The following is a 26,569-nucleotide window of genomic DNA, read 5'->3' as shown; positions in this document are numbered from 1 at the left end:
AAGGGTTTGAGTAAAATAAGCTCCTTGATTGGAATGCATATGAAAATACAGCGATCTGCCCCTTGGTTGATGACTGAAATTTACTCTTCAAGAGAGTCACGGTATCGTCACTGAGATATATCCTCTCCACAGCATCAATGTCTGTGCCAAATTTAAAATGCAATCCATTTGAAAGACAAGATATTTCAGTGGTGAGTCATTCACTGAGCCATGCTGCTAGTACGGTTTGTGGCTTTTATGGTGCCTCCTTAAGCCTTCTCCTGTCCCTATTAAACCTTCTCTATGTAATGAGCCAAACAAAACTGAGCCGCCACTGCGAGGAACCGAAGCCCGTTTGACTAAAGGTTATTTTAAGATAAATGTCCCTATTACTTGTTAGTAGTAGACTTTGAAAATCTGGCTCACATTTCCTGGTTTAAAGCACTGACAAAAGTATCTTTTATACTGCACATTCAAGTTGGGTATACTGCGCCAATACACTGCCTCGTTTTGCTTTATAAAAGGTACTAAACTGGGATGGGGGTCTGTGTTGGTCTTCCTTTAAACCGCCTCAAGAGGTAGTGACAGAGGCAAGGCAAGTTTACCCCATTGCATATCCCCCATGTATGTCCTATGTGCATGTTATACATCACATGGGACCCCGTATTAAATGTTGCATGGCAAATGTTGGGGTGCCGGTATCCGTGTGAAATAAACATTTGTCTTTAGGGCGGCTTCTTAAAGTTCAGAGTAAATAAATAAAGGCGGCTTTAACACGGAGATACCTTATCACTAATACGGCAGCGTTTCTGAATAAAAAGGGCTACAGAAAGTCAGAAGGTGTTCAGGCTGCAGATCATAAACCTTCTATAATGTTAATTATAAAAACAGAGCTAAGGTTAGTAAATAGCAGGAAAGCAAAAAGTGGAACACAACAGAGATAACTGGTTTGGAGATTAATTTTGAAGGTAATCAATACAAATAAAAAGCTCTGAGTGAAATCTACAGCATTTACTTCTTCTCACTGCCCTGCCCTGCACTCAGATAAAACTATATGTTACTGTACTTTGCCGGTTTATATGTAAATCCACCAAATGTGATTCAATTAATAATTCACAAGCATGTCATTTAGGTCAATCGTCCCTATGTTTTCCAGTCCGTTTTACACCTGGTAAGTGGTTGTTGAGAAAGCTCATGTTATTAAGCTCGATGTAGGAAATTAGAGCACTGGTCCCAGTAGGGTTGGAGCCTTGGAATGTGATCAGGATGCCATAAGAAATTAGTTTGCAACCATCTGCCAGTTCTTGTCTCAATATGTTCATCAGTGTGCAGAGGAAATAATTCCCATTTATAGTCAAAGAATGACAAAACAATAACAGACTGGTGGATATAGCACGTCTTTAATTACTAGCAGTGTGTTTGTCTTCTTCAATGTGAGTTGATATTATAATGGCTTACATCATACAATATAAACCGAGTATTAAGGCCAGCATATAATTAGCTAACTGTGTGTTGCCTTATAGGTTTATATTAAATGTATATATCACCAATCACCATCAACATCTGCTCATGCTAGCAAACTACTGCAGATAAAATGAGCCAACCACAGAGGTTGCCTATGCAAGCAGATTATTATTATTAAATAATTTCCTTGTTTTCCATAAAAAACACATTTTTTCAGATCTGCTAACATAGAGCAAAAATGATTTATTGATTCTAACCTTAAGGAAGTTAGCAATCAACCAACAATTATTCCAACTTCAACGCTGATATAAATCATTTGTACCACTCCCATAAGACCAAAATGACTGACACCTAACACATGGAGGCAGGCATATTTTGAAATTGCACCACTTTTGACGTCAGTAACATGACACAAGTCATGACGCAAGCAAAAATAATACCACTAGACACAAGAAAATCTGTTCAGTAAAAAACTGACCCACACAGGCCATACTTGCCATCTGTTGCAGGCTGAAGTTGTATTGCACATTCAAGGAAATCAGTTTATCTCATGTTAAGTACTGTCTAAACTGTGCACAAATTACCGCTTTAATCTATGTATTAACAATTGGCTATTTCTTCCCATTTAAATAGTGTAGACTGGAGCTAAGGTGTTTTACATCAGTAGACATCTCTACTTCTAATTAACAATTCATTTAGCTTTACCCATGGTATTATAATGACAATTCTCCAAGAAATGTAATCAAAACTAAGTCAAAATCCTTTTGACACTGATGTTTCATTTGCAGAAAGTTTGCAATAGTGGATTATAGTGGATTTGATTTAATATATTTGTTTTGGATTTAGAGGAATTGGTTTGATCATAAGAGGATTAGTGTGTTTTAGTTCATCTTTGTAGTAAAACCTTTTCAGAAAGTCTATGGATATCAATATTGGGCAAAAGTTTGAACCCAATATAGAGCACATTGTTATATTTAATATATTGGCCAGATTTGATGCTGCTTTGAGTAGTCATCTGTCCCCTCACAGCAGGCTGGCATTGGTCTGAAATCCCTGAATAATATGCAGAGATATGATGTGACCTCAGGTCAGTTTATAATTAAACCCCAACAAAAGCTGCCCTCCACTGTGCAAGGTTTTAAAGGTCATACATATGATGGGAGAAAAAATAAAATGGTGGTGGAAAATGGCATTACAGTAATACAGTATCTCAGTGGGCAGGCTAACAGCCTGTGACCTTCTTTTCCCCAGAGCATATTTACCACGAATTATGATCTTTCAAAGAAATGTACAGTACATGGCAGTAATAGCTCAGGGAAATGGGAGCACTGTAGCACTACATAAAGCACTGTAAATCTTAAATTAACTTCATTTTTCTATTTTTATTTTTAACTGCTCTTTGATTTTTTCCCCCTCACATTCAGCACTGAATGTTGCTAAAGCTTAATGTTAAAACTTGAAAGGAGGATAAACAACAGTTTGGAAAAATGTGCTAAACTATAATTACCTAAGTCTTAATATTTTTTTAATTTCATATTTACTTATCTCTAAACACTATCCACTCTCTTCTCAGCCATGTCTGTTTTAAAGTGTATCAGGACCTTGAAATTACCATGAAATGTGGAGTTTGTGAAAGGTTTTTCCTGTAAAACATGCCATCTTCAATGGTCTGTCATTAAAACTTGTGTACAACTTATAAGTTCAACCAATCAAGTCATAAAAAACCTTTTTGATGTTCTACCTAGGACATTCGGAGAGAAGAGACTACACAACGTTTGGTTATACTATAGAAAACAATAAGTATATGGCTGAAACTTACATGGAACAACATTTTATAAAGAATCTAGTGTAATCAACAGGATCTTTGTGTCCTTATGCTGTCCTGACCACTTATAACTTATAACCAGAAAAAGGTTCAAGCATGAAATATTATATGGATATATTATTTTTTCCTTAACAATTACTGAAAATTCTGCTAACATGGCAATAGTGCAAGATTTCTTTGGGATGATGCAACAGTGAACTCACATATTGTATAAGCTTGTACGCTAGTTAACAAGCTAACAAACAGTATACAGATAGTCTGAAAAATCTGAAAAAAGGCGAATCTAATAGTCATAGTACTGTAAGGGATTCAGGATTCAGGCCTTGTGAGGTCTCTCCCCAGTCTGGCAATCCATCATGTGGGAGGAAAACAGCCATGATTCCCTGAATTACCTCCTTTACCACATCTCTCTCTCTCTCTCACACACACACACACACACACACACACACACACACACACACACACACACACACACACACACACACACACACACACACAGACATTCCCCTGAGTCATCACTGACCACCACACTCTCTTTGGGAGATGCCAGGTACAGGAGAGAGAGGTGAAATATGAGGGAACATGGAGATAGTGTACACAGAAAAAGAAATGTACAAAAAAAGAGAGGCAGGCAGTGGGAATAGAAAAAACAAGGACGAGACGCAGGATGCAAGGCTAGACAGAGATACCCCAGCCTATTACACACAGCAGGGTTGAATGTTTGCTTCCTTGGCAACAGACAAACTGTCTCAAATAGTTTCAAACCGTCGAAATAAACGTCCACCCACAAATGCACACTGACACACAAACACAAAGGAGCTTATGCTTCTTATGCAAGTTGTTTTTCTTTGCTGATGTGAATGTCTCTATGAACATTACAGTTCAGTTGTAGCTATATGTGCTAGCAGGTGAATGAAATGATGTCAGTGAGGTCAAGGTGTGCACCCAGACCTGTCATACTTCCACTCCTCTTACTCAATCAATGTCAAGGAGCTGTAGTGTTTGTAATCATTATGCATTTGTGTTTTTGGAGGCAAACATGTTGAAATCCTCAATCTCTAAATTAGAATAAAAAGCCAAAAATGCTTTGAACATTGTATGAACAATGTCTATAAAAAACTTTTCACTCTGGGCCCTTTTAATTTTTCTACAACAGTAACCAAATTACTGATTACTGTAATTTGTCTTTGTTTGAAAAAAAAAATTTAATAAATGTCAAAGTGGTAACTGATTACCACAATGTAGTATAAATTCATTAAAAATATACTACAACTGAAAATAATTGCATGAAAATTCACCTATTTTAGACTATCTCACGTAGTAAATCACTGCTGCATCTGACGCAATTAGTTAAATGAAAATCACCTAAGAGCAGTGAATGTCTTTCACGGGCTGTAGAAAAAATAAATCTGTATCTGGAAGGACTAATTATTGGTGAATTGGTGTCTAGGCCAAAATCTCCACTATGAAGACAAAAGAACACCCCAAGCAACTCCACAGCCATTAGAGACTGGATACAAGAAGATTTCACTGAAAGTCACTGAATATCCCTTGGAGTACAGTTAAATCCATAATTAAAAATGGAAGGAATATGGAACATGTGCAAACCTGCCTTCAACAGGGCGTCCTCAAACACTGAGCAGGAAGGGAACTAGTGAAGGAGGCCATCAAAACACCTTTGACTCCTCTGAGGGGATTTCAAGCTTCCACAGGTGAAATGGAAAAGACTATTGGCTTGGGTCTTCACAGACCATAGAGGCTTGAATTTTGTCTCATCAGATTATAGAGCCTTCTTCCAGCTGACTTCAGTCTCCCACACACCTTCTGGGAGACTCTATTAGAGACTATCAGTTTGTTTTTTGTTATTCCTCTCTTTTTTATCCACTTGCCCATAAAGCTTTGGCTGGTGAAGAACAGTTGCTGTACGTACAGTCTCTCCTATCTCAGCCACTGAAGCTTTTAACTCCTCACCTGTAACTGGACCTTCCAGATACCAATATATCTGAACTCCAGTCCTTGAAACACAATCACTGCAGTTATATATGTTTACTCGTAACTCTTCTAGTCCAATACCTTCTATTTAAAACCATACCACTGAGAAACAAAGATGCAGAATAACTAGAAAAAGAGACAGATTGGTATCTTTTCAAGAGCGAAGGTCATGTCTGATGTCTTGACAGCATGCTCCTTCCTCTTCCCCCCTTTGTTTAATTTTTTAAGGGAAGCTTTTGCTGTGCTGCATTTCTAACAGGCTTATCCTGCTGAAACCTTAATAAGAACAATATCAGATCAATTTTGCTGAATCAAGATATGCTATTTCGTAAGATTTGTTGGCTGCTATTGACAGATTTGCTTTTCTCACAGATTTAATATGGTGCGCTATCACTGTTTATGTCCTCCTGAGTTTCCTCATCTCACAGAGTTTCTCTGGCTGCTGGGCTGCTGACACAAAGGCAAAAATAAACAAGTTGAAGGTCAGTTTGCTTATAGCATAGTGCTATATGGCCCAACATAACACCTGCTATCACAGTACAGCCTATGGTCCATCATGTGGAAGTATTATTGACCAACTAAACATCTGGCATCAACACTGAAGGCAGCCCTGTCCTTGATGAGAAAATATGGCCTCAAGCTGTCAAATCTCAAGTGTAAATCATTTACAACTGATTGATAAGCATTGCGGTTGTATCCAATTTACCAGGGTATCCAGTACATTTGCCAAATAAACTGCACTCCTTCTCAGATTGAGTCAAAATTCAGTTAAATATGAACATGTAGCTATGACCTATGAGAGGAATGGGACTTCATCACAATAACACACAAAACAATATTACATTAAAATATTATGAACTATGTTTCTCTGTAGAGTAGACACATTGTCGTTATCTAACACACATGATCTGCAGCAGGTAACTGTACTTTCTCATATTTCTGTTGTGTTGTGTTTCTTATAATCCTGAAGCATGCTGAAGTAAAACACTGTCACAGAGACGAGATGCTGTGATGTGCAGAAATTAATATGCTGCAGCTCACACACACACAACCTTTCAGTTTTAAGAAAGGTTTGTCTGGAAGCACAAGAGAAAAACAAAACGACAGAGAATTGAAAGTAACAGGATGTCTCACTCATCCTTATGTTTCTTTGAAATCACACTCTCCAGCCATTAGGAAGAAATGACAATAAATGGGAGCCATTTTGGAACAATTTTCTCAACAATTACGACTAACTGTATTTTTTTTTTTTTCATTTCACTTTTGTGTGGCGCAGTATGTTTTACACAATGATCTTGTCCCCGCAGGTAATCTCTAATACTGCTGACATTATTATAAACTATCTTCAGTGCAGCTTCTTTCTTGTTGCTGGTGCTAAGCTCAACTGATAAAAGACAGAAACAGGGCAAGAGGGGACAGTGAGGGGAGACAGAGAGACAAAAATGGTTGTTCGCCTTTGTAACAAAGTGCATTATGTGTGGGTTGTTTATAATCGCTTTAAAAATACAAAGCATAGCCCTCATTGAAAGGTTTTCTCTGTATCCATCTGTTTGTATCTAAGGTCGTCTACCTAAGATTAGCATGAGAGGCATATTCACAGTGGTCTGGCCATTATTACATTCACTCTCTACATTAATATTGATTTCCTGTGCCAGGAAATCAGATTGCTGTTCATGTCTGTTTGACAATAACAGCATAGTATAAAACCTTAACAGAGATGTCCTGCACTCAGGAAATTCAGTACATAAAACATAGTCTGTGACAGAGCTGATTAATGCAGGATGTTACTGTCAAAGACCTAATAAAGCAGATATAGTTTATAAATCTGAGGCCATGTTTAGACAGATATCAGCACTGCATTATAAAAACAGCCTCCCCATAAATAACAATCAGGCCAATGTGCTGAAGCAGTGAGGCTGTAAATGCAATTAGCCCTGACGAAAAAGAAGAACGTCATCTGCAAAAAAGCTAAACCTGGCTCTTCAGTGTCATCTGGCAAGGTACTGCACAAGGCAAATAAATAGATGTACTTTTTATATTTGTTACTTCACTTGAATGGGATGAGACTTGGCAACACTCTTTAGACAGGGTGAAAACTATGACTATAATACATTTATAGAGTTGTTAAAACCTACCTGCCTCATAGCATTTTACAAGCACTGAACAGCCTTCTGGCATGTACTACTCGAAGATGTATTCATGGATCATATTTCATTGTACTGCTGGTACCTGGAACAAAAGTGCAGGGTCTTGTGTTTTTCTACTGCGATTTTGTTTGAGACACAGGAAAAAACTTGCAAAGAAAGGCCCTCGATCCAAGACCATCATTCTGCAGTGCACAACTGTATATCCCTGTCAAGCCAAGAAGTTATTGTAGAAGTGCATCTGCTTTTCAGATGGGTGCAAATGCTATTTTCTGCTGATTATCAGCTATGTTCAAGCAACCACTGAGGCCACCTACAGTCACACTAAAATATATACAATCACGAGTAAAGCAGGGACGCGTGTTCTGTTGTAGCCTTTATGATCAAGAAAGGAAGAAAACATTCATTTTCTGCCAAATCAGTGTGTAGGAGGGAACCAGAGCAGAGCTACAGCCAAACAGCTTCAGTGTGAGACTGGAGGTGAGCACTGGGGGGGAAACAGTGGAGGAACGAATGGGTTTGAATCAGAGTGACATTTCCAGGCCATTTTAATGAGAGCTTGTCAAGGTGGTTAGAAGGTTTCATACAGCTGTTCTCAGCTCTCTGAATAGCAAGGTCGTCAAGTTTGGCTGTTTGGCTGACAGCAAAAGAGGAAAGTGTGAACAATGAAGGGCTGCTGTCCAAATATCACAACACTGTGGTCCCAAGTGAAGGTGGGAGAAAAGCCAAAAAAAAAAAAAAAAGGTACTTTTGAGGTACTAAAAACCTAACATGTTAATGTTAGATTTTACACATTATATAATAATAATTTGACATATTACTTGATTATCACAAACACAATGACTGATAATTTCAGAGCTATTATATTGTTTTATATTCTGTAAAAGCGTAAAACTTCAAACTCAAACGTTGAGCCAAATGTCTTCTCTAATATTTGATTTAAAGTTATGTAGCTTATATTTCATCACTATTATTATATGTATAAGCATATCAGGAAGACATAAAAATGTACACACACACACATATATATATATACACACACACACACACACACATATATATATATATATATATATATATATATATATGTGTGTGTGTGTGTGTGTTGTTGTGTGTATATATATATATATATATACACACACATATATATACATATATATATATATATATGTATATATATATATATATATATATATATATATGCTCTATACTCACATGATAGCATTCTCAGATGTCTAACATCTACAGAATTTATTTCCTGTTAATGACGTGTCTGAACTAGCCCTGGACACTTACCAATAGTCTAGGGCTTATGGGAAATAGCTGCAAAAAAGAGAAGCATTAAATAAACACTATAATTATCATATAACACATCGGACGAAAGCCTGGACTTTGTTTTGGTCTTAGCACCATTATCAGTTTCAGTGTGATTCAAGAAACAATTTTCATAGCTCTGAAAGAGGACCTGGAACCTGCAGTTTCCCTTTGACTGTTATCCAAGTCAATTCAATTGCCAAATCACAACAGAAGTCATCTCAGGGCACTTTACAGTGTTTAGGGTTTAAGACCTTACAAAATATAACTGTATACAGAATTATATAGAAAACCAAACAAAAACCTAATAACCTTATTTGAGCAAGCCCTAGGCTAGTGAAGAAAAACTCCCTTTAGAGGAAGAAACCTCCAGCAGAACCAGCCTCAGGGTGGGCGGCCATCTGCCTTGACCGGTAATACAAGCAAGAAGAACGATTAATCACTTTGGGCTAATTTGAGTGTTACATTGTTTCTACTAGGTCAGGAAAGTGATCTTCCATGTTTTGCAAAAAATAAATACTTTAATAAGTATTTTATTACTTGTATTACTTGTATATACATATGCAGTAACACCAGAGGTTTTTTAACGTCAGATTTTGTGAGTTAAAATGATTTAATGTTGACAGTAGTGCCTCAGTGTGTATGTTTACATTTACTGTTAAATGTGTGTACCTTTATACCGATATCCAAACCTGCCTCAGAAAAGCTGTTCTATACGCTAAATATTAGTTGGAGTCACTTCCTCCACATTTTATGTTTGTACATCTTGCACTGTTCACTCTTGGGTGTATGTGAAATGTTGTGTATTTATTTTTTATGCTTACTGCAGCTCCTGTTGCCCATCTGGGAAAATGAAGTTGACTTGAACATGAACAAAGTATAACACTGAGACAAAACATCTGAAGTAAAATAACAGCCTCACATACTGAATCATTTTGTTGTATTATGTGTGAATAGGAAGAACTGCTAGGTGTTAATAGGCACTTGATTAAAGGGGAAGCTGAGGGAAGGAAGGGATGTTAAATTATGCATCACTAAAATGCTGAAATGTCAGTTTGCTGCACCCTGCTTCAGATTATGTCAGTGCACTTTATCCAAGTAAACATGCAGCTAAAGTTTTGCATTTTTATTGCATGGAAAACCAACTCTTTAAAATGATGCATGGTGTGCAAGTTTTGTCAAATGACCAACAGGCCTTTAATGATCATTGTTATTGTTAGCTTAGTAACTTTCAGCTACTTTCTTTTAGGATTTTAATCTATAAATAATGACATTTGACAGAAGAAACCCTGCTAAATTTTACTCTGGCCTTTAACAATAATCAGGAGGTAAACTGTAACTATGATGATTTAAGGGAGACTGTCAGTGAAATTGTTCACCATTGTTGACCTGATACACCCCATCAATTAATAAAGTGCCAGGCTGTTAATTTATTAGATCATGGTCATACATACTATTCAAGAACAGAAATGTGTCATGATTTTTTATATAGTTACCTTAGTTCACATTCGGAGTTAAAAGTTACTAGCCATGCAATTAAAAGCTGCGAGTAGAAAGTGACAAAATAGATGTTTGTGTTAAAGGGAAAAGAGAGGAGAGGAGGAGTTTGCAGCTAAATCTATAATTCATCACAGCACAGATTAAAGCACTTTGCACCTGGGATTCAGTGGGGTCTAAGAATACAGAGCAAATGAGAGCATTATTTTTCTGTTCAGTTCCTTTACAAAACCGTAACAATGCTCCAGCAAACACTGAAATATAAAGTTGCAGAGAGGCGAGGTGGAGGAGGAGAAGGAGGACGAAGGAAACAGAGTTGTTGCTCATCAGATCAATATCCTATCCCATGGTCAACTGCACAAAAACTCCCTCATTGTCAGTTCTTATTCTGTTTTTCACCTGGATAAAACACTGCTAATACCATCTAAAGATAAGGAGTAGTATAAATTGAATATTCTTTGTTAGTGCCTGGATTTTCCCTTCATGCTCCGTCTGTATATCAAATGGAACCTGCTTACCATATTCACATAATACAAAAATGGACACATGGTGGTATTTTTCTCAGGTCACCAATTTTACATAGCATGGCAGTCTTGTTCCTAAAGTGACCTCCAAATTTTATTATTTAATATTTTAATATTCATCTTTACTAGAATAATAATGTGATTATATGACAATTTCATTATGTTTTATTCAGGTGCCGACTGTTTTACATGCAAAGCAATCAATTGTGGCACAACTTCACCTACTGCCAAGGTGCATAATTGAGAGAAAACTAACAGAAAGGATCAATAAAAGGATTTATTATGATTATTTTTTTTTTAAAATAAGTTTTGAAATCCTGAAATAATTAGATAAGAAGTCTGTTTGACTGCCTCTCTGGACATTGCTTGACCACTGAACAGCCTGATTCACCTTAAAGCCCAAACGTTCACAGACAGAAACACGCAGAGTTTAATCCCTCCTGATCCTTTAGTGTCCACTTAGTGTTGGACACTGCTGGAGTTGAAGTGCAGACATGAATAAGAAAAATAAACTATGTGAAGGCTGACTGGCTTCTTCGTCCTCTACAGCACAACCTCAGACTCTAGACAGCTGCGGAGGAGTTATTGGAAAGTCAGAGAGAGAGAGAGTGTGTGTGTGTGAGTGAGTTTGAGGGGTGGCAGAAGGAGAAAGGGGGTAGTGGGTCATAACGTGGAGGATTAGTAAGCACCAGGCAGAAGCTTAGAGTAGCGTTGGTTGTGTTAAAACCACATGTCAGCATGTTGAATTTTATTTTGCTTTCCTTTTTGTACTCTCGATTTTCTGCTGGTGCTAAAATGCCACAACAATAGAGATTAGGACTACTTTAGACTCAATGGCACCTCTGAATATTCGAGTTACAGCCTAAGCAGCATATCTTTTCTTAGGTAAATGGGAATATGCACATTTTGTGCTTGTACAGCTTCATGGCGTGTACAGTACCGCACTGGAAAGAGGTGTGGATGTTTCCAAGGATCAAACATATCTGATACCCCAGACATCCAGTGGTGAAAAGTTTAATTACATTTACTCAGGTAAGGTACTGGGAAGGTACTTTTCATTTTATGCTACCTTATACTTTTACTTCACTGCATTTCAACAAGAAAATATTGTAACCTTGTCTCCCCTACATTGAGCTGACACTTGTAGTTACTTGTTACTCATACATAAAAAAGCTTATAAAACACAAAGTGTTGCTAAAGATAAAACCAGGAGTTCCCAACCTGTTTGTCTTGCTATCCCTTACAGAAAAAGGTTTAGAAGCCTTTCTAATATTTCAGATGTCTCTGAAATACCCCACCAGATTAGTCGCATGACATTTTGGAGAGGACAAACCCTGTAGTAGAGTAAATATATTTGTATACTTCCTGGATGTAAGTGTCCCAGACAGATGTAAAATATGACTCCAATAAAACTAAAACAACTTCAATACAGTTTAATGAATCTCTGGACAGCAGCCATGTGGGAAATCACAGTGGAACAGACAAAACTGCAAGGCATTACTCGTTCAGGTGATCAATCAGCTGTTCTGAAAGCTCTCAAACTGCACATCAGATGAGAACTGCTCTGGCAAAAATTCAGCCTGACTCTAAACATTAAAATTAGGCTTAATGAGCACAGTGTCTGTCACAGCTAAACTAAAGCAACGGAGCCCCAGCTTCACCAGCTACAAAAGTAAAACGCTGCTTATGTCATATGTCATATGAAGTATTATGTCAGTCACAGGCCCACTGTAGTGCACAGGGATTATAATTTCCATTGACACTTTATGTACTTTTACTTTTGTAGGATGTGTTTTTTAAAGCAGGACTTTGTTAGGTTAGGTAGTATTATTTTGTTGCACTGACACTTGTTCTGATCTGTGGACTTCCACCACAGAAGAAACAAGAAAAGGTACAATATTGTGCGACTTTCTCCTCGTCCACTTCACCTATGGCTGCAGACTATTACTTGGTATAAATCAATGATGATTTCCAGCGTGGAACAACCCTGAGCTCCCATAAAAACCACAACAGCAGATGGTACTTCTTTCTTCATCACGCCTGTCACTCACCTCCCCCCCCCCATGCTCTCTTTATCACCAGCTTTTCTTTTTGTTTTTGTTCTGTCCCTTTCACTGATCTTTCTCTCTCTCTCTTTTCTATCTGGGCTTTCCTCCAGTTTACATGATGAGCTGATGGCCAACAAACAAACATTGGCCCCGGTTTTCAGCAGGCTGAGAGGACACGGAGCAGCAGGACAGAACAGCAAGGTTGCTATATCACTTTCCGCATGATCCCTCTGCAACGCCTACTCACCACACTTTACCAGCAGCAACACCGCTTTTGAGAGCGAGATGATAGCTGCTTAAAGGTGTCCGGCTGAGGGAAAACAAGGGCAGCGAGATGGTGCAACAAGCAGCAAACCACCCTCAGCTTTGATGTAATTTTTACATTAATTCAGACAGTTTAACAATAAAGAAAAGCAGTTGATGTCAAGACAGAGTATTAAAAACTAGGAAAATATTGGATTTTTAAAGCTGATATTATTATTTGCCTGTTTTGACTCTAAGGACATGGCGGACATTATCCAGTTGCAACACTGACAATGGAGGAAAGCTAACCCCCCACCTCGTCAATCCTACCACTGCTCTGTGTTAAAAGGTTCCAGACTTCCAGTCATTTAACACTTGAGCGGGCGTGATCGAAAAGTGCTCTCCGCCGTCCTCTTGGAAAGTGACACTGGGTGTAAAGGTTTAATCGTCCATCGTGTCAGACACATCAGGGCTTCTTGTCATCAAAATCCCTCCTGTGTCGCTTTGATTTCTCTCAACCTGCCTGCCTCTCCGTGCTGTTTGTGCATCCACCTGCTAAACTGTCTGTTTTGGGGACTTGCTGCCAGTGTGTCTGGACATTTTAGTATCCACGTGTCCTGACTGACCTTTGCTAAGAAAATACAGAGAGGTCTGCAGATTTGAAACAAAGTAACAGGGAAAATATAATATCAAATTGTAAACATCAAGAAATATGATCAACTTTGTCAAAACGAGTTAGGGATGCCTTAGGGTAGAATTAGAAAGAAATGAAATATATTAATAGAATATAGTAATTTGGGGTCACATCTATTACCCTTCTAAAAACAAAGTTATGATCCATTTACCTACAACAAATTACCTACTGTATGTGCACATTAGTGTAAAGGGCGCACATGCACCTGCTCTTTAAATAAATCCTAGACTTATACAGTAGAAGCAGTAGCATTGCTCAAATTTGAAGGTAACTTCATCATCATACTATTTAAATGCACTAAAGCTTTAAAGATGGACTAAGTAGTAATTTTATTGTCTATTAATTGTACTTTAGACGACACTTCATTTACAAAGGTGGTTGTGTGTATCTCAGTGAGTCCACATGTATCTTAAAAATGTACATGAGAATAAAATCCACTTCAAATAAAGTCCTGGTGGTTATAGAGATAATTACGGTCAGGTGGTGGTTCAGTGTCTCTTTGACTAGAGATGTCAATGATAAAAAACATATTATGTAATGCAACATCACATGAGGACCTTTGTTGGTAGAAGTGTGATACAAGATTCATAATCTGAGGCTCCCTGCACTATGTCAACACTCTGAACTGCGAAACTGTTCTTGATCAAGGCCCTGAATCAATTTTGGCTCCAGGATTGATGCTTTGTAGATAAAGTTGATGTTGTGATAGAAAGAAGAAGACACAGCTGAATGAAAGATTCAATGTAACTCCAGTTTCAAGTCAGATGCTATGAACTCTAGTAGGCTATTTAGCCTTGAGATGATGCTTAAGATTGTATTCAACATATCGTAGCAGTGATGGGAATCAATGAAAAATCACATTCTTCAAGTAAAAGATAGGCGAAGGGAATGTTAGGTTGAAAATGTTCTGAATGCTGTGCCCACTCTCCCACTCCAAACACACCATTGCTTAGAAAATCAAGCTCCTTGTGTTTCTGCTGAACTGAATGTGGTAAAAGCCAGTATATTGATTTATTCTGCAAATAATTTGTTGTCAGGAGAAGACATTTATCTGAATCCAGCTAGGGACAGGAGTTGTCAGGGCTTAAAATAACTGGAAATGTATTTGTTCTTAATTTCAACATGACGTACCATTCTGTCTTGTTAAACTGTCACTGTGGTTTTATGTGTTTCGGCATCTGAACGCATAATGACCTACTATCTGTGCTGTCCCTGAACGCATCAAATGCATGATGAGAGGCTGCTAATGCTGCTATGGCTAGTGCTGATTGTAAACACAAAAAATCTGCTTACAACTTGCACTAGAAAACACCGTTGCCATAGGATCGTGTAGCCTCGATTACTGTCAGGCACTGACACCAACCATCAATCACACAAAACTCACTGTAATAAATATTTACACTGTTGTCTCATTATTTTCAGGTGGGGGAGCCCCAGGATGTTTGAGATATTTGCGCATAGCAGTTGTGCTGCTGTGGTAACATTTCAGGTGTAAACAGTATGATACATTGATGTATTCCCTGCATGTATTGACGTAACTAACATAATCAATTAGGTCACAGCTGTGTTTCCGCCCTGGCTAAGATGCTGTACCTAATTTGTGTTGTCTTAAATCTTGTTACCAAGGATGCAACACTGTTTATTATAAAACAAAGGTCTTGGCAACAATGAGATGGATGCAGACAATAATCATTATCTGCAGGCTAGGTGTGGGATTACTGTACTGTGTCTGCAGTTGACTTACCTGGTTGATGATGTAGATGCCATAGTCAATCCTCTGCCGTCTGAGGATAGGGTGGAGGTAGTGAAGCCAGTACTTGAGGTGGTTTTCTCTGTGACGAAATGGAATGATGATGGCCACCTAAACAACAAAGATAGTCATAGTTGACAATTTATTTTTAATGGAAACATTTGCTACAGTAGTTTTCACAAGAGAGACCGACTTGAGGCTGTTCTGTAGCTCCACTGTACAGACCTTCCATCTAGGCCGACAGTCAGGAGGGGTGTAGTGGCCTCCGTCTGTCACGTTGGGATTTTCCTTCTGCACTCGTTCCATTGTCATCTGGGAGCTGAACTCAATCAACAAACGCCCCACTGAGAAAAGAAGGAAAGAGGGCAGAGAGTTAGCAAGATGACGAAGATAGAAAAGGATAAGAAAGAACAAAAAAAAAAAAAAAACTGTTGGGAAGTTATATACTGTGTAGTGAGTGAGAGACACAGAGACAGCAATTAGCTTCAAAGCAATACTGTACATTTATTAAAGAACTGTGCAGGAATAATGGTTTCAAGGGATATGCTTTGCATAACGCAGCATTTAATAAGATGCACAAGCTTTGGAAAACTTATTTTCCTAAAAAATAAACAAAGACTTTGAAGTCAGTCAGTAAAAACACAACATGAAAGGTAATTACGCTGCTCAGCGATAAAGCCACACCATATGTTATATCACTGTGAATCTATCCATCACTTCAGATCAAATGCTGTTTAAGAATTCGTTTCTGTGCATGAGATTGCACTGGGTTCAGACTAATTTAAAGGAAGTGTTGGCTTTAAATCTCTGGTGCGGACGATAAATACAGCTCCTCATTCTGGGAGCCAGGATCATTAAAATATATGAGAAACCCAAAGGCTCATTTTAACAAACCAGACTTTGATTGTAAAAAAAAAATGCAATGCAGTATGTGATTCATTAGTGCATGTTTTCTCCAATATCAGTGTCAGACAAAGAACTCGGTCAATTTACAAAGCAGCATGTGTTCGAAAGAAAGAAAAACATTGCATGATTTCTGATGTATCATGTAAAATCCTTGCAAAATTATAAAGTATAGAAGATCATGTCTGATTGGCTGGGGCTGTCGTCTTAGAGCGATGAGACATGATAATTGGTCAAATCAGAATAAGCATTAACAAAAACATGACTTTGAGAGAAGAGAGTTTCAAAAATTAAGGTCCTTTAACTGCAAGGACGTACTTATTTTAACCCATCTACTATATTTTCCTAAACTTAACTATATTGTTTTTGTGCAAAATTGTATATGAGGGTTCTGACAAACAACCCCTATAGTACAACTAAAGATGTAAATATACCCACCCAATACTTTTCCACAGTGGTGTGCTTGCAGAGCCCCTCACAGGGTAGCAATTTTTTTAACACTGGTCAGTTGGTGTGTTTTTCTTTGTGTGTATTTTTATATTCTCTGTATATTCGTAGCATGAGTGAAAGCAATGTCTGCAAACCAATTACTTGTGAGCACTGGCCAATAAAGCTGATTCTGGCCAAATTGATGGTGCTGAAAGTTCCTCAAAGTAGCGAGATGTGACACCACGTCAGCCACAGGGCTGTAATGGATGTACATGGTACCTGTGAAAAGTGTGTAAGCTGAGAGCCAGCTACAAACATTGTGATGTAACACATGCTGTGCTGCTACACAAATACACGACAGCTGCAGTAAATGTGGGTCATTGTCATGAATATTTACCACTGTACAGTCCAGAAGGGGTGTAGAATGGCAAGTCCTCCAACCTAAATAGGGTGGTGAGAAAGTTTTCAGTAACTGATCTTTGTTTTTGTTTATTTCTTGGCACTTATTTTATTTGAAATGTGATGCCTCTTGAGTAGTGCATGATGTGTTTATGACCACACAGTATTTAGTGCACCGCAGAAAAGAGTGGAAGAGAGAGAAGGGGCTCATACATGTATGAGCTAATAATCAACTTAGCATTGACTCATGAGCCTTGTGTTGAGAAGTCTCCTCCAATCGATGTTGCACAGGCAAAAAGAGTGATCAATTCCAACAAGGTTACATGTTCATAACACCTCTCTTTATCATACCCCGAGAGCTGAATGCAAATGGTCCCCACAGCCCTCTCTCCCTGACCACATCTGTCCATCACCCACACTCACGTCTGTTTCCTTTTCCTATTTCTGTCTCGCACTAATGAAAATAGAACACGGTGTTTTGATTTCATGACAGCAAAATACCAACACAATAACCCAAATACAACTTCCATCACAAAGACATGCTTGTGGACATAAGTGATAATGATTATTACAGTTATCTTTGAGAAAGCGACCAGGTAGACATTGCATGTGCATTGACATCTTCTGTAAAGCCATACATTAAATATAAATTTCTGCCCACCATGTCTTTTATTTTTAAACACATCCCGCTTCAGAGGCCTATATTATGCTTTATTTAGGCCAATTCTTAAATCCAGCACAAGCCACTGAGAGCACTGTGTGTTTTTAGTGCAATGTGTCTCTGCAGCTGCCAAGACTCCTTGACTATGTGTGTCTTCCTCGCCTTCTTGCGACCCTTTCTCATGTTCGTCTACTTCCTGAACCACCACCGGTTTGTATAGAGAGTTAGGGATCTTAAACAATTTACTGATCACAATCACAGTATCCTAGGCAAGTGCAAGCTAGAACTGTTCCTTGACAAACACTAATCAGGCACAGGATTGTCATTACCACAATGCTCCAAAACGAGATATGGGATTATTAGTGAGCCTTACAGGTGCTAATGAGCAAATTATATCTTATAAAAATCCATCTAGACGTTTGACCTGCTGCCGATCTTTGAGCTAAGCTAAGCTGGTCTGGTTGTACCATTTTGTCGTCTCATCTAAATCTCCTCAACAAACTGAACAAGCAAATTTACGGAAATGTTTAACAACACATTAATGAAGAGAAATCAGATTTACATTATCCTTTTAACCTCGTAACAATATAAATTTTTACTCATTATTTGTCTTTGATTTCACATCAACACGCCTCATAAATACAGCGCTGGTTGTCAGCCAGCTCTTCCTCAATCCTCTGTCTTGAGGGATAGAAACTAGGATCTAGATTTGGTTGATAGCAACTGACAAAAACTTATCAGCATAGGAAGTGATGCATTTCACTGTTTTCGCTTTATTGGTGAAGTGTGACACACTTCATGCATGTTGTTTGGATCTGATGAGACGGTGGCAGAAAGAGGTCAGTAAGCTTCCGAATGGTGTGATGACGTGAGTAAAAACATCTTTTAGAATAAACACTGACATCATCCTTTTTTCCTCTGCCACAAAACACATGAATAATACACTCTGCGTGTGTGTGTGTGTGTGTGTGCACGTCCCGTAAAAGAGAGACTGAGAAGAAATGTGGATGCGTGTTGATCTGCTCTGCATGTAAGAAAAAGGGGAGAATGGGAGTTTGAGCTAATGGTGGCAGAGAGAGAAATGATAAATGAGAGATGTAATGCGTGGTAGACAGCAGTGCAATTATCACACATACACAGATACAGACACACACACATGCACAAAATAGCTCATGCTCATCTATGTGGTGATATTACAGTAACACATTATAATCCTGCTGCTTGATCGATCTATCTGGGACATTCACTGCATGCTGGGAATACATCATTGCTTTTTCTGCAAATATACACTGTACACAGCCACACTCCCACACCCACACATACAGTATACACACACACAACCCCCCCCCTACAATAATGAATCAAATCTCTGAGCTATTTGGTTGCCAGTGCATGTACCAACACAATACACTGAGAGCAGACCTGAGGCGGTAAGCTCTCACACACAACGTGCACATACAGAGTGAGTTGGTCTATTTGAGGCTGTGATTCAGCCTGGGTCAGACTTGATACCAAGGAAACAGAAATGGGATAAAAATGGGAGCACTCGAGTATTTTGCTGACGTGACATCCATTCATAAACGGTCGATGCTCTTTGCTTCAGATTGTCTGTCTACACCGCTCATATTGTTGATATGATATAAGAAAATATAACCAAGTCAAGAGCATTCTTGAGGAGGTAGGCGTGTCATTGTCAAAGTCTACAGCTTCATGAATATAAATATAGAGGCTTCATAATAAGGTGCAAAACAAGAACTCAAGAACAGAAAGGCCAGATAAGAGTTTGCCAGAAACCGCCTACACAAAGCCTGACGAAGAAACTATGAACTAGTGAAACCAAGATGAACTTGAGCAGCTGAATGATGAAGAAGAGAAAAGTATGGAGAGCTCGTGATCCACAGCTTACCGCATTATCTGTGAATCATGGCGGAGGCAGCGTTACTCCAAATAAGTAAGGTAACATAATGAAGATTAGTTGCTAAGTTCTATTTTATTGTGTCTACAGATATACTATAAGCTGGTGTCAGGTTTAAAATTCTAGCAAAGTATACAAACAACGCTCTATTAGGGAAGGTATTTGAAGAAAATCTATAATGTTTTGTTAAATCCCACGTTAGTCTGCGACTTTAGCACAACAGGCAAACTTAGATATGTCTTTGTTCAGTGATTGCAATCAAATCTTCAACTTCTCACCACTATCACAGTGTAACTACAAATTAATAGCCATCAAAACATAGGCCTGCAAAGGTTCTATTCGAATGAAAAGAAAAAGAAAATCTGTGACTCGATCTTCATCTCTTCTGTGACATAACAGCCTAACAACTTTCTTCTTCCTCTGAAGTCTGACTCTGAGTGCACATAACAGCATGACTTGCTGGGTCCTTACAGAGTCACTTCTCCGGCCATCTGACCAGGCAATCTACAGTACATGACAGGCTGGTTGTTAATCAGCTGTCCTGTTCTCAGACTTTCTGTGGCTTCCTGTTACTTGTGACAACTGAGGCAGCGAGAGGGTCAGATTTCAGGGAGAAGTACTGAGTTTATAATTGAGTTTCGTTCTTTGGCCTCAGGATGAGGGGAGAAATGAGTCAGAGAGAGTGAATAAATGGAAAGAAAAAAAGTAGAATAGGGAAAGTGAATGGAGAGAAAAAGAGGGAGGGAGAGATTGTTCCTTTTCTCCTGCCTCCCACTGACACAGACTCTGTGACAATAGAGACTTTCAGCTCTCTGAATCTTATTAGCCTGGCCACTCAGTCCTTCTCTTCTCTTTCTCTCCCTTTCAATCATTTACAAGTGTCTCTACCAACTGTGGACTGTAATTGCTATTCTTCCAGAGATGGGACGAAAAGAGAGAAAAAGACATGGAGGAGCGGGGAATAAAAACGACGTGATGGAGGGAGAGAAGGAGAGGGAGGGAAATGTGTGTGAGAGAGTAGGAGAAAGGGAAAAAGAAAAAGCAACTAATATTCTATAATATTATAATGTTTATATTTACATTTTTATCTTTTCTTCTTTCACAAGTCCTCAGTGTGAATCCATCCCTCATTAGTAGCAAACACCGTGCTCAACTACGAAATCCTGTTTGTGTTTCCGTGTCTGCATGTAAATATATGTGTGTGTGTGTGTGTGAGCATTTACTGAATCTGAGGATTATTGGTTTCTAAGAATTGCAAAGCCAAGCAAAACATCAACTCATTTGTAATGTGGGTGTTATGCACAACACTCAGTAGGTGTGTGTGGTGCCAGAAAATAAGGGATACGGGGTATTATCAGTGAGCTATCTGCAGTTTTCAAACTACAAGCACAAAAGGCAGCAGAGTACCCTACAACATTTACAGTGGTCGGATCTGCCCTTGTGACACACAGCCAGGTTAACATCCATACTGCCATTATGAGAAGAACATTAAAAGGAGTCAAATATACAAGATTGCATAAAAAAGTATGAAAACATAAAGGCAGAAGTCAACCATAAATAACAAGATGCGTTTTAGTACAAAACGTGCAGGAAATACTGAGCTCAAATCAATACTTTCGGATTCAGCTCTCATTTCTGTTTTCGTCTCTGCAGAGAGGTTTACATACATTTGCTGTACAGAAGAACAAATACTCAGAAATGGATTGTTTCCTCTGCAACAGAGGGAGAGAAGGAAACACGGGAGACTGAAGTGAGTCTATGTTGGGTTGTTAAAACTTTCAAACAGTAGTTTAAGGTGCAAAAAATGAACAACACAGCCAGTAACAACAGCTTAGCAGCATTAAACACAAAGCACAATGAGCAGCAGCAGAATTCGTATGTTGTTTGAAGGAGGTAATGACCACACTGATACTGATCACTATGTTTACTACTTTAGATTATTGACATACACAGGCTACTTCATCACGTCTGTAACAAATGCTTCATGTGGTCTTACTGCAGCAAATATATATAGAAACAAAATTATTAAATACATTTTTTTCCTAATTCCACTGGAATTATTCTAATGTTAAATCATCTACTACAGCTTCCTCACAGGCCGTTCCCCTGGGACCTGCTTTATTCTTGTGTTACGACATGCTAGCTGCTATAAATTGAGCAAATTACAATCCTTAATAATGAGGGAAAATATTCTATTTTCTGGTGTAATGAACGACAGATAATGTGTGAATACACAAACAAGCCTTGACAAGAAACAATATTAATGAATGTGAAATTCAAGGGGAAGGCTGATTAAAATATAGTAATTACATTAAGAAAAAAATACATATATCCAAATAATCTTGGAAAGATCTGTGACAGTGCTTTGATCAGCACTGAAGTACTACTCAGTACTTTATTCAACACCAGTGTTGCAGATCATTACCCAAACAAGCTAAGCAAAAAGCACTTAATGGCATGAATCCATATACACAGCATGGGCCCTGATTTGTTTTTGTTCTGAGACGGAAGAGCATGGAAGTAGGGGGCATGAAGCAGATGGAGAATTCATGTAACACAACAAAGTATACTGGCACAAGAAGCAGGCTGTGTGAAAGAAACAAAGAGAGGTGGACAAAACAACAATGGAAAAGATATATAGTCAGCAGACAACAATGTGTAGTTAACTCAAATACCGCTTCATCAAAGTACATGTCTGTTTTCAATAACTAATGTAAATTCAAAGGATCTTCACAGTGTCTCACAGGTCTTCGTTCAGCTGTTGCAATCAGCTCGTGCATGTGACATTTAACGTGATGTGTTTCTGCTGCTCCCCAAGTCTCTTCCCCCATGTGCAGTGTTATCTGCTGTTGCGACGGTTGTCATGTACCACTGCTGTCTTTTTCTCTGAACGTGTCTTGTCCTTCAGATGGACCCGGCAGGGAGCTTACAATGTTCTACGGTTTGTGGTGGGCGTTGATGCCCTGCCATTAGTCCACAGATAAGGACTGAACTACTTCCTGTGAGCACATCCACTATCAAAATAATCCTTTTAGTGTGTAACTTTGCCTGACAGGCTGCAATCATGTACAAAAACTAACATTACTGCCAACTGTGGGCAGGAGAAGAAGAAAAAAAAAGTTAGTTGCTGCAGCTGTAAATTAAGGGAATCTGGATTCAGGACATTTAAAGACTCATACATATCAAACATATAAGGAAATAAAAGCCTGGCTCAACCAACCATACAAACATTTTGTCTGTATTTTCCTAGATTCAATTATTGGCATGTTTTCCCCTGTTGTATCAAGTCTCTATGACTGGCAGATGAAATGACACTAGCATGCCAGCATGTGTCCAAGTGTGTAAGCATGTCTGTGTGTTTGGTGGTACAGCTACAGGTCTCACTGACACTGTCCAGCTGGCTCACTGATGTGGTAGCTGGCACATATGCTAACACACACCCACACACACATGCACACACATTACAAACATCATTGTTGGAAGAATTGGTATCCTGAAACAAGCACATGAAGACTCCCAGGCCATGATACTGTCAGAACACACTGTGACATGTTGGGCTCAGGTAAGAAATGATGTGGGAGTTGGTTAGAGGCTGCCAGAGGATTATAATGTAGACACTGGATTTTCATGCACTCCAGCCAGGAATAGCAATACAAAATACATTCATCATTGGTCCTGTGCTGCAGCGTGGACCGAACCACAGTCTATCACAGGGCTGACACACAGAGACAGACAACCATTAACACTCACACAGGCAATTCAGAGTCGCCTGTTAACCTAACTGCATGTCGTTGGATTGTGGGCGGAAACACACACAGTTACTGGGAGAACAGAAAACCACAGCCAGGCTCAAACCTATGACCTCTATGCCATGAGGTGGGAGTGTGCACTCCTCTGCCATGCTGTCATTCCTTTGTTATAAACACTAATAACAATATGAAGGCCATCAGGCTCTCAATGAGTTTAAAGAAATACCAGTAACACTGGCTGCTATTGGTTAATTATAGCTAAGAATGAACTATGTCCATCATTAAGGCTAGGTTTTGTGGCGTGTTTGTACCAGTTATAACGTCTGCACCCCATCGGCAGCTTTTAAGCCAACGCAGCATGTTGAATTGGCTGCAGATCCATTGGTGAGTTAGACCTTTCTGATTGGCATAGACCTTTCTCTATACAGACATAGACCTAGTTCCTTATATGAAACTTTGATTGAAATTATGTATAGTTCAGGGCTGTGAGTGTTTCAAACAGTAATTTAGGGTAAAAAATGTTGGTTTGATTTCTATTTCCTAGCTGCAGAGAGGCTCATGTCTGCCCACAGCAGACTGATAGACAACTCTCTCCAACCTGTTTCTTGTCAAGCCTCGACCCCATGAACATCAGCGATGTCAAGATTAATTAGACGTGTAGTTTATTGCACCTCAGTTTTAACAGCAGAAGCCCATGTGTTTATTTGTGTGCAGGCATCATGCTTAAGGACTGCATCAATCACATTTATGCTTTATTTTTGTTTTCTATTTCACTTTCGTTTCCATAGCTGCTTCTTGTTTCATAGAACAGGTGACAGTACACACTTCAGGTTCCAGTGATGTTCAACACAGACAGTGCTTAAAGGCAAAAACAATGTATTAATGTTAACAGTCGATGCATTTATTTACCTTGTAATTTACAATTAGCAGTTGTCTGTAAAATCTTCTTACCATGAAATCCTGTCAACCAAAGTTGCTAGTAATTAACTGTAAAGTTAAACTTTGCAAGATAGATAGATAGAAGATATATCATACAGTTGTGCATTATCACCATTGTACAGCTTCAGCTGTTCTTAAATCTAGAGCAGACTCATTATTGTACAACTTAAAATAAATTAAATGCATCTTAAATGAACATGTTGACACGTAATTAAAAAGCAATCTTCGATTAAAAAGTACTAATTTTGAGCATTGCTGTCTTATTATCAAGCACGACAGTTACAAATACTTGTAACATATATCTTAAAATTAGATTTCCTTGCTAATTTAAAGATCTGCTTTTTCTAAATATCACATCATATTTCAAGAAATCTTACCTATATTACCTCTAGACAATTTTCACTTGTTCTACTGGCAGATTCTTTTTACTTATTACAAGATAAAAACACCTTGTACTAATTTATTTTTGCTTATTTTTGAAGTAGGTCTTTTTTCTAGTGTACATGTAACACTACACTTAATACTTTCCTTTTTTATAAAGCTTATAGTTAGAGATGGCTCAGGTGACTCTTGGTCGTCTCTTAGTGATGCTGCTATAGATTAGTCTGCTGGGGGACCTCTACTGATACACTGAGCTCCTCTCTCTCCCTCTCTGGAGGCTTCTCGACCTTGGAGCTGTACATCTCCAGAGTGCAGTGACTGGTCCTACCAACGTGCCCAGTGTTATTTGCTGCTTGTTGTTGTTTGTCGCCTGCTGTTCTTTTCTCTCTCCTTTTTCCACTAACCCCAACTGGTTGAGGCAGATTGCCGCCCACTCTGAGCCTGGTTCTGCTGGAGTTTTCCTCTCCACTGTCGCTTTTGTATATGATTCTATGTACAGCTATATTTTGTTTTACAACTGCTGCGGCGAACAAAAAAAACAGAAATGTAACAGTTTCTATCTGTCTAACATTAGGTAGTCAATAGATGCACACCAAGACTGATGTAAGCAATAACTTAGTTGATGGTAAAGGCTAACATTAACTAAAATGTCTGTTGTTTATTAGTGGGAGAAAGAAATTCTCTTTCAGATTGGGCCTAGCATCAATCCCTGACATCTGACATTTCTGAAGACTACACTTTAACATGTCTTGCATGCATGTGTGTATTTGCATGTGCCTGTGCACACAGGCACCTACACACAGATGCACATAAATCCATCTCACAATATCAGCGTCCCTCTGTTCACGTCTGTCTTCAACCTCCTCTGCTTTAATCTCCTTTGCTTCCTTTCCCCCAGGAATTTCTTTCTTCTGTCCATCACCATTAAAGGCGGATGACCATCAACGGTGTCCATCACCATTAAATGGACGACCTTCTGAACACACAAACACACACAGAGACAGTGAGACGCGAGCGTATTGTACTTCGAAAAAGCGTGAATTGTGAAAGATATGATACACTCTATGTCTTAAGACGTGATTAGATCCTCAGTAAAAATGTCCTCAAATTGAGTGTAACTCCCCATTAAATCATCACTGAAGCACACAAATACACACAACTATTCTCAACTCTTCTACACTACATGAAAACAGCTTATTCTGACCTCTTAAAGTGCTTGTGCTGTGGCTCATTGTTTAATGATTTTGCACTCTATTGTAATTACATTGGGTGTAAAATGACTTAATGACTATGAGGGTAAAGTGCAGGCTACATGTTTTAATTTGAATGCCTTGCAGCTACAAGAAATAAACAGCTACAGTGCTCTCAACTCAGCACCATATGGCTTTTTTTTTTGTTATTGTTACTTAGCTCAATTAAGGAAACAAGGAAAGAAAAACTACAACTGAAGTCATCCATGCCTATCTCAAAACTCGCAGAACAGTGAATCAAAAACAGCTTGATAAGTCAGGCCCTCGTTTACTCCACAGTGCATCACCATAATTAGGAGTCCCACAGAGTCATGGATGAATCCTCACAGAAAACAGCAACAATAGAAAACAGAGTTTCGAAAAGAATAACATTTATTGTCCTGTGAACCAGAAGTTTTAAGATAACAGTAATATGATTGTTATTGCATGGTTGGCGGCAGAGAAAGTAATTTAGAAGCATTAAATTGGC

At 38.6% G+C, this 26,569-nt stretch overlaps 1 protein-coding gene across 1 annotated transcript in view; it reads right to left on the bottom strand.

Moving 5' to 3' along the window:
• b4galt2 (UDP-Gal:betaGlcNAc beta 1,4- galactosyltransferase, polypeptide 2) overlaps nt 1–26,569 on the bottom strand; it is a 121,798-nt gene that overhangs the window by 47,008 nt on the left and 48,221 nt on the right. The window contains exons 3-4 of the mRNA XM_026374002.1: nt 15,700–15,818; nt 15,469–15,585 (exon numbers count right to left, since the gene is read on the bottom strand). Coding sequence (XP_026229787.1) covers nt 15,469–15,585; nt 15,700–15,818 — 236 coding nt within the window. The remainder of the gene's footprint in view (nt 1–15,468; nt 15,586–15,699; nt 15,819–26,569) is intronic.

Source organism: Anabas testudineus, chromosome 17 (assembly GCF_900324465.2).
Source record: "Anabas testudineus chromosome 17, fAnaTes1.2, whole genome shotgun sequence".
NCBI lineage: Eukaryota > Metazoa > Chordata > Actinopteri > Anabantiformes > Anabantidae > Anabas > Anabas testudineus.
Note: the sequence above shows the minus strand (reverse complement) of the source record. Positions and strands in the feature narration are given on the sequence as shown.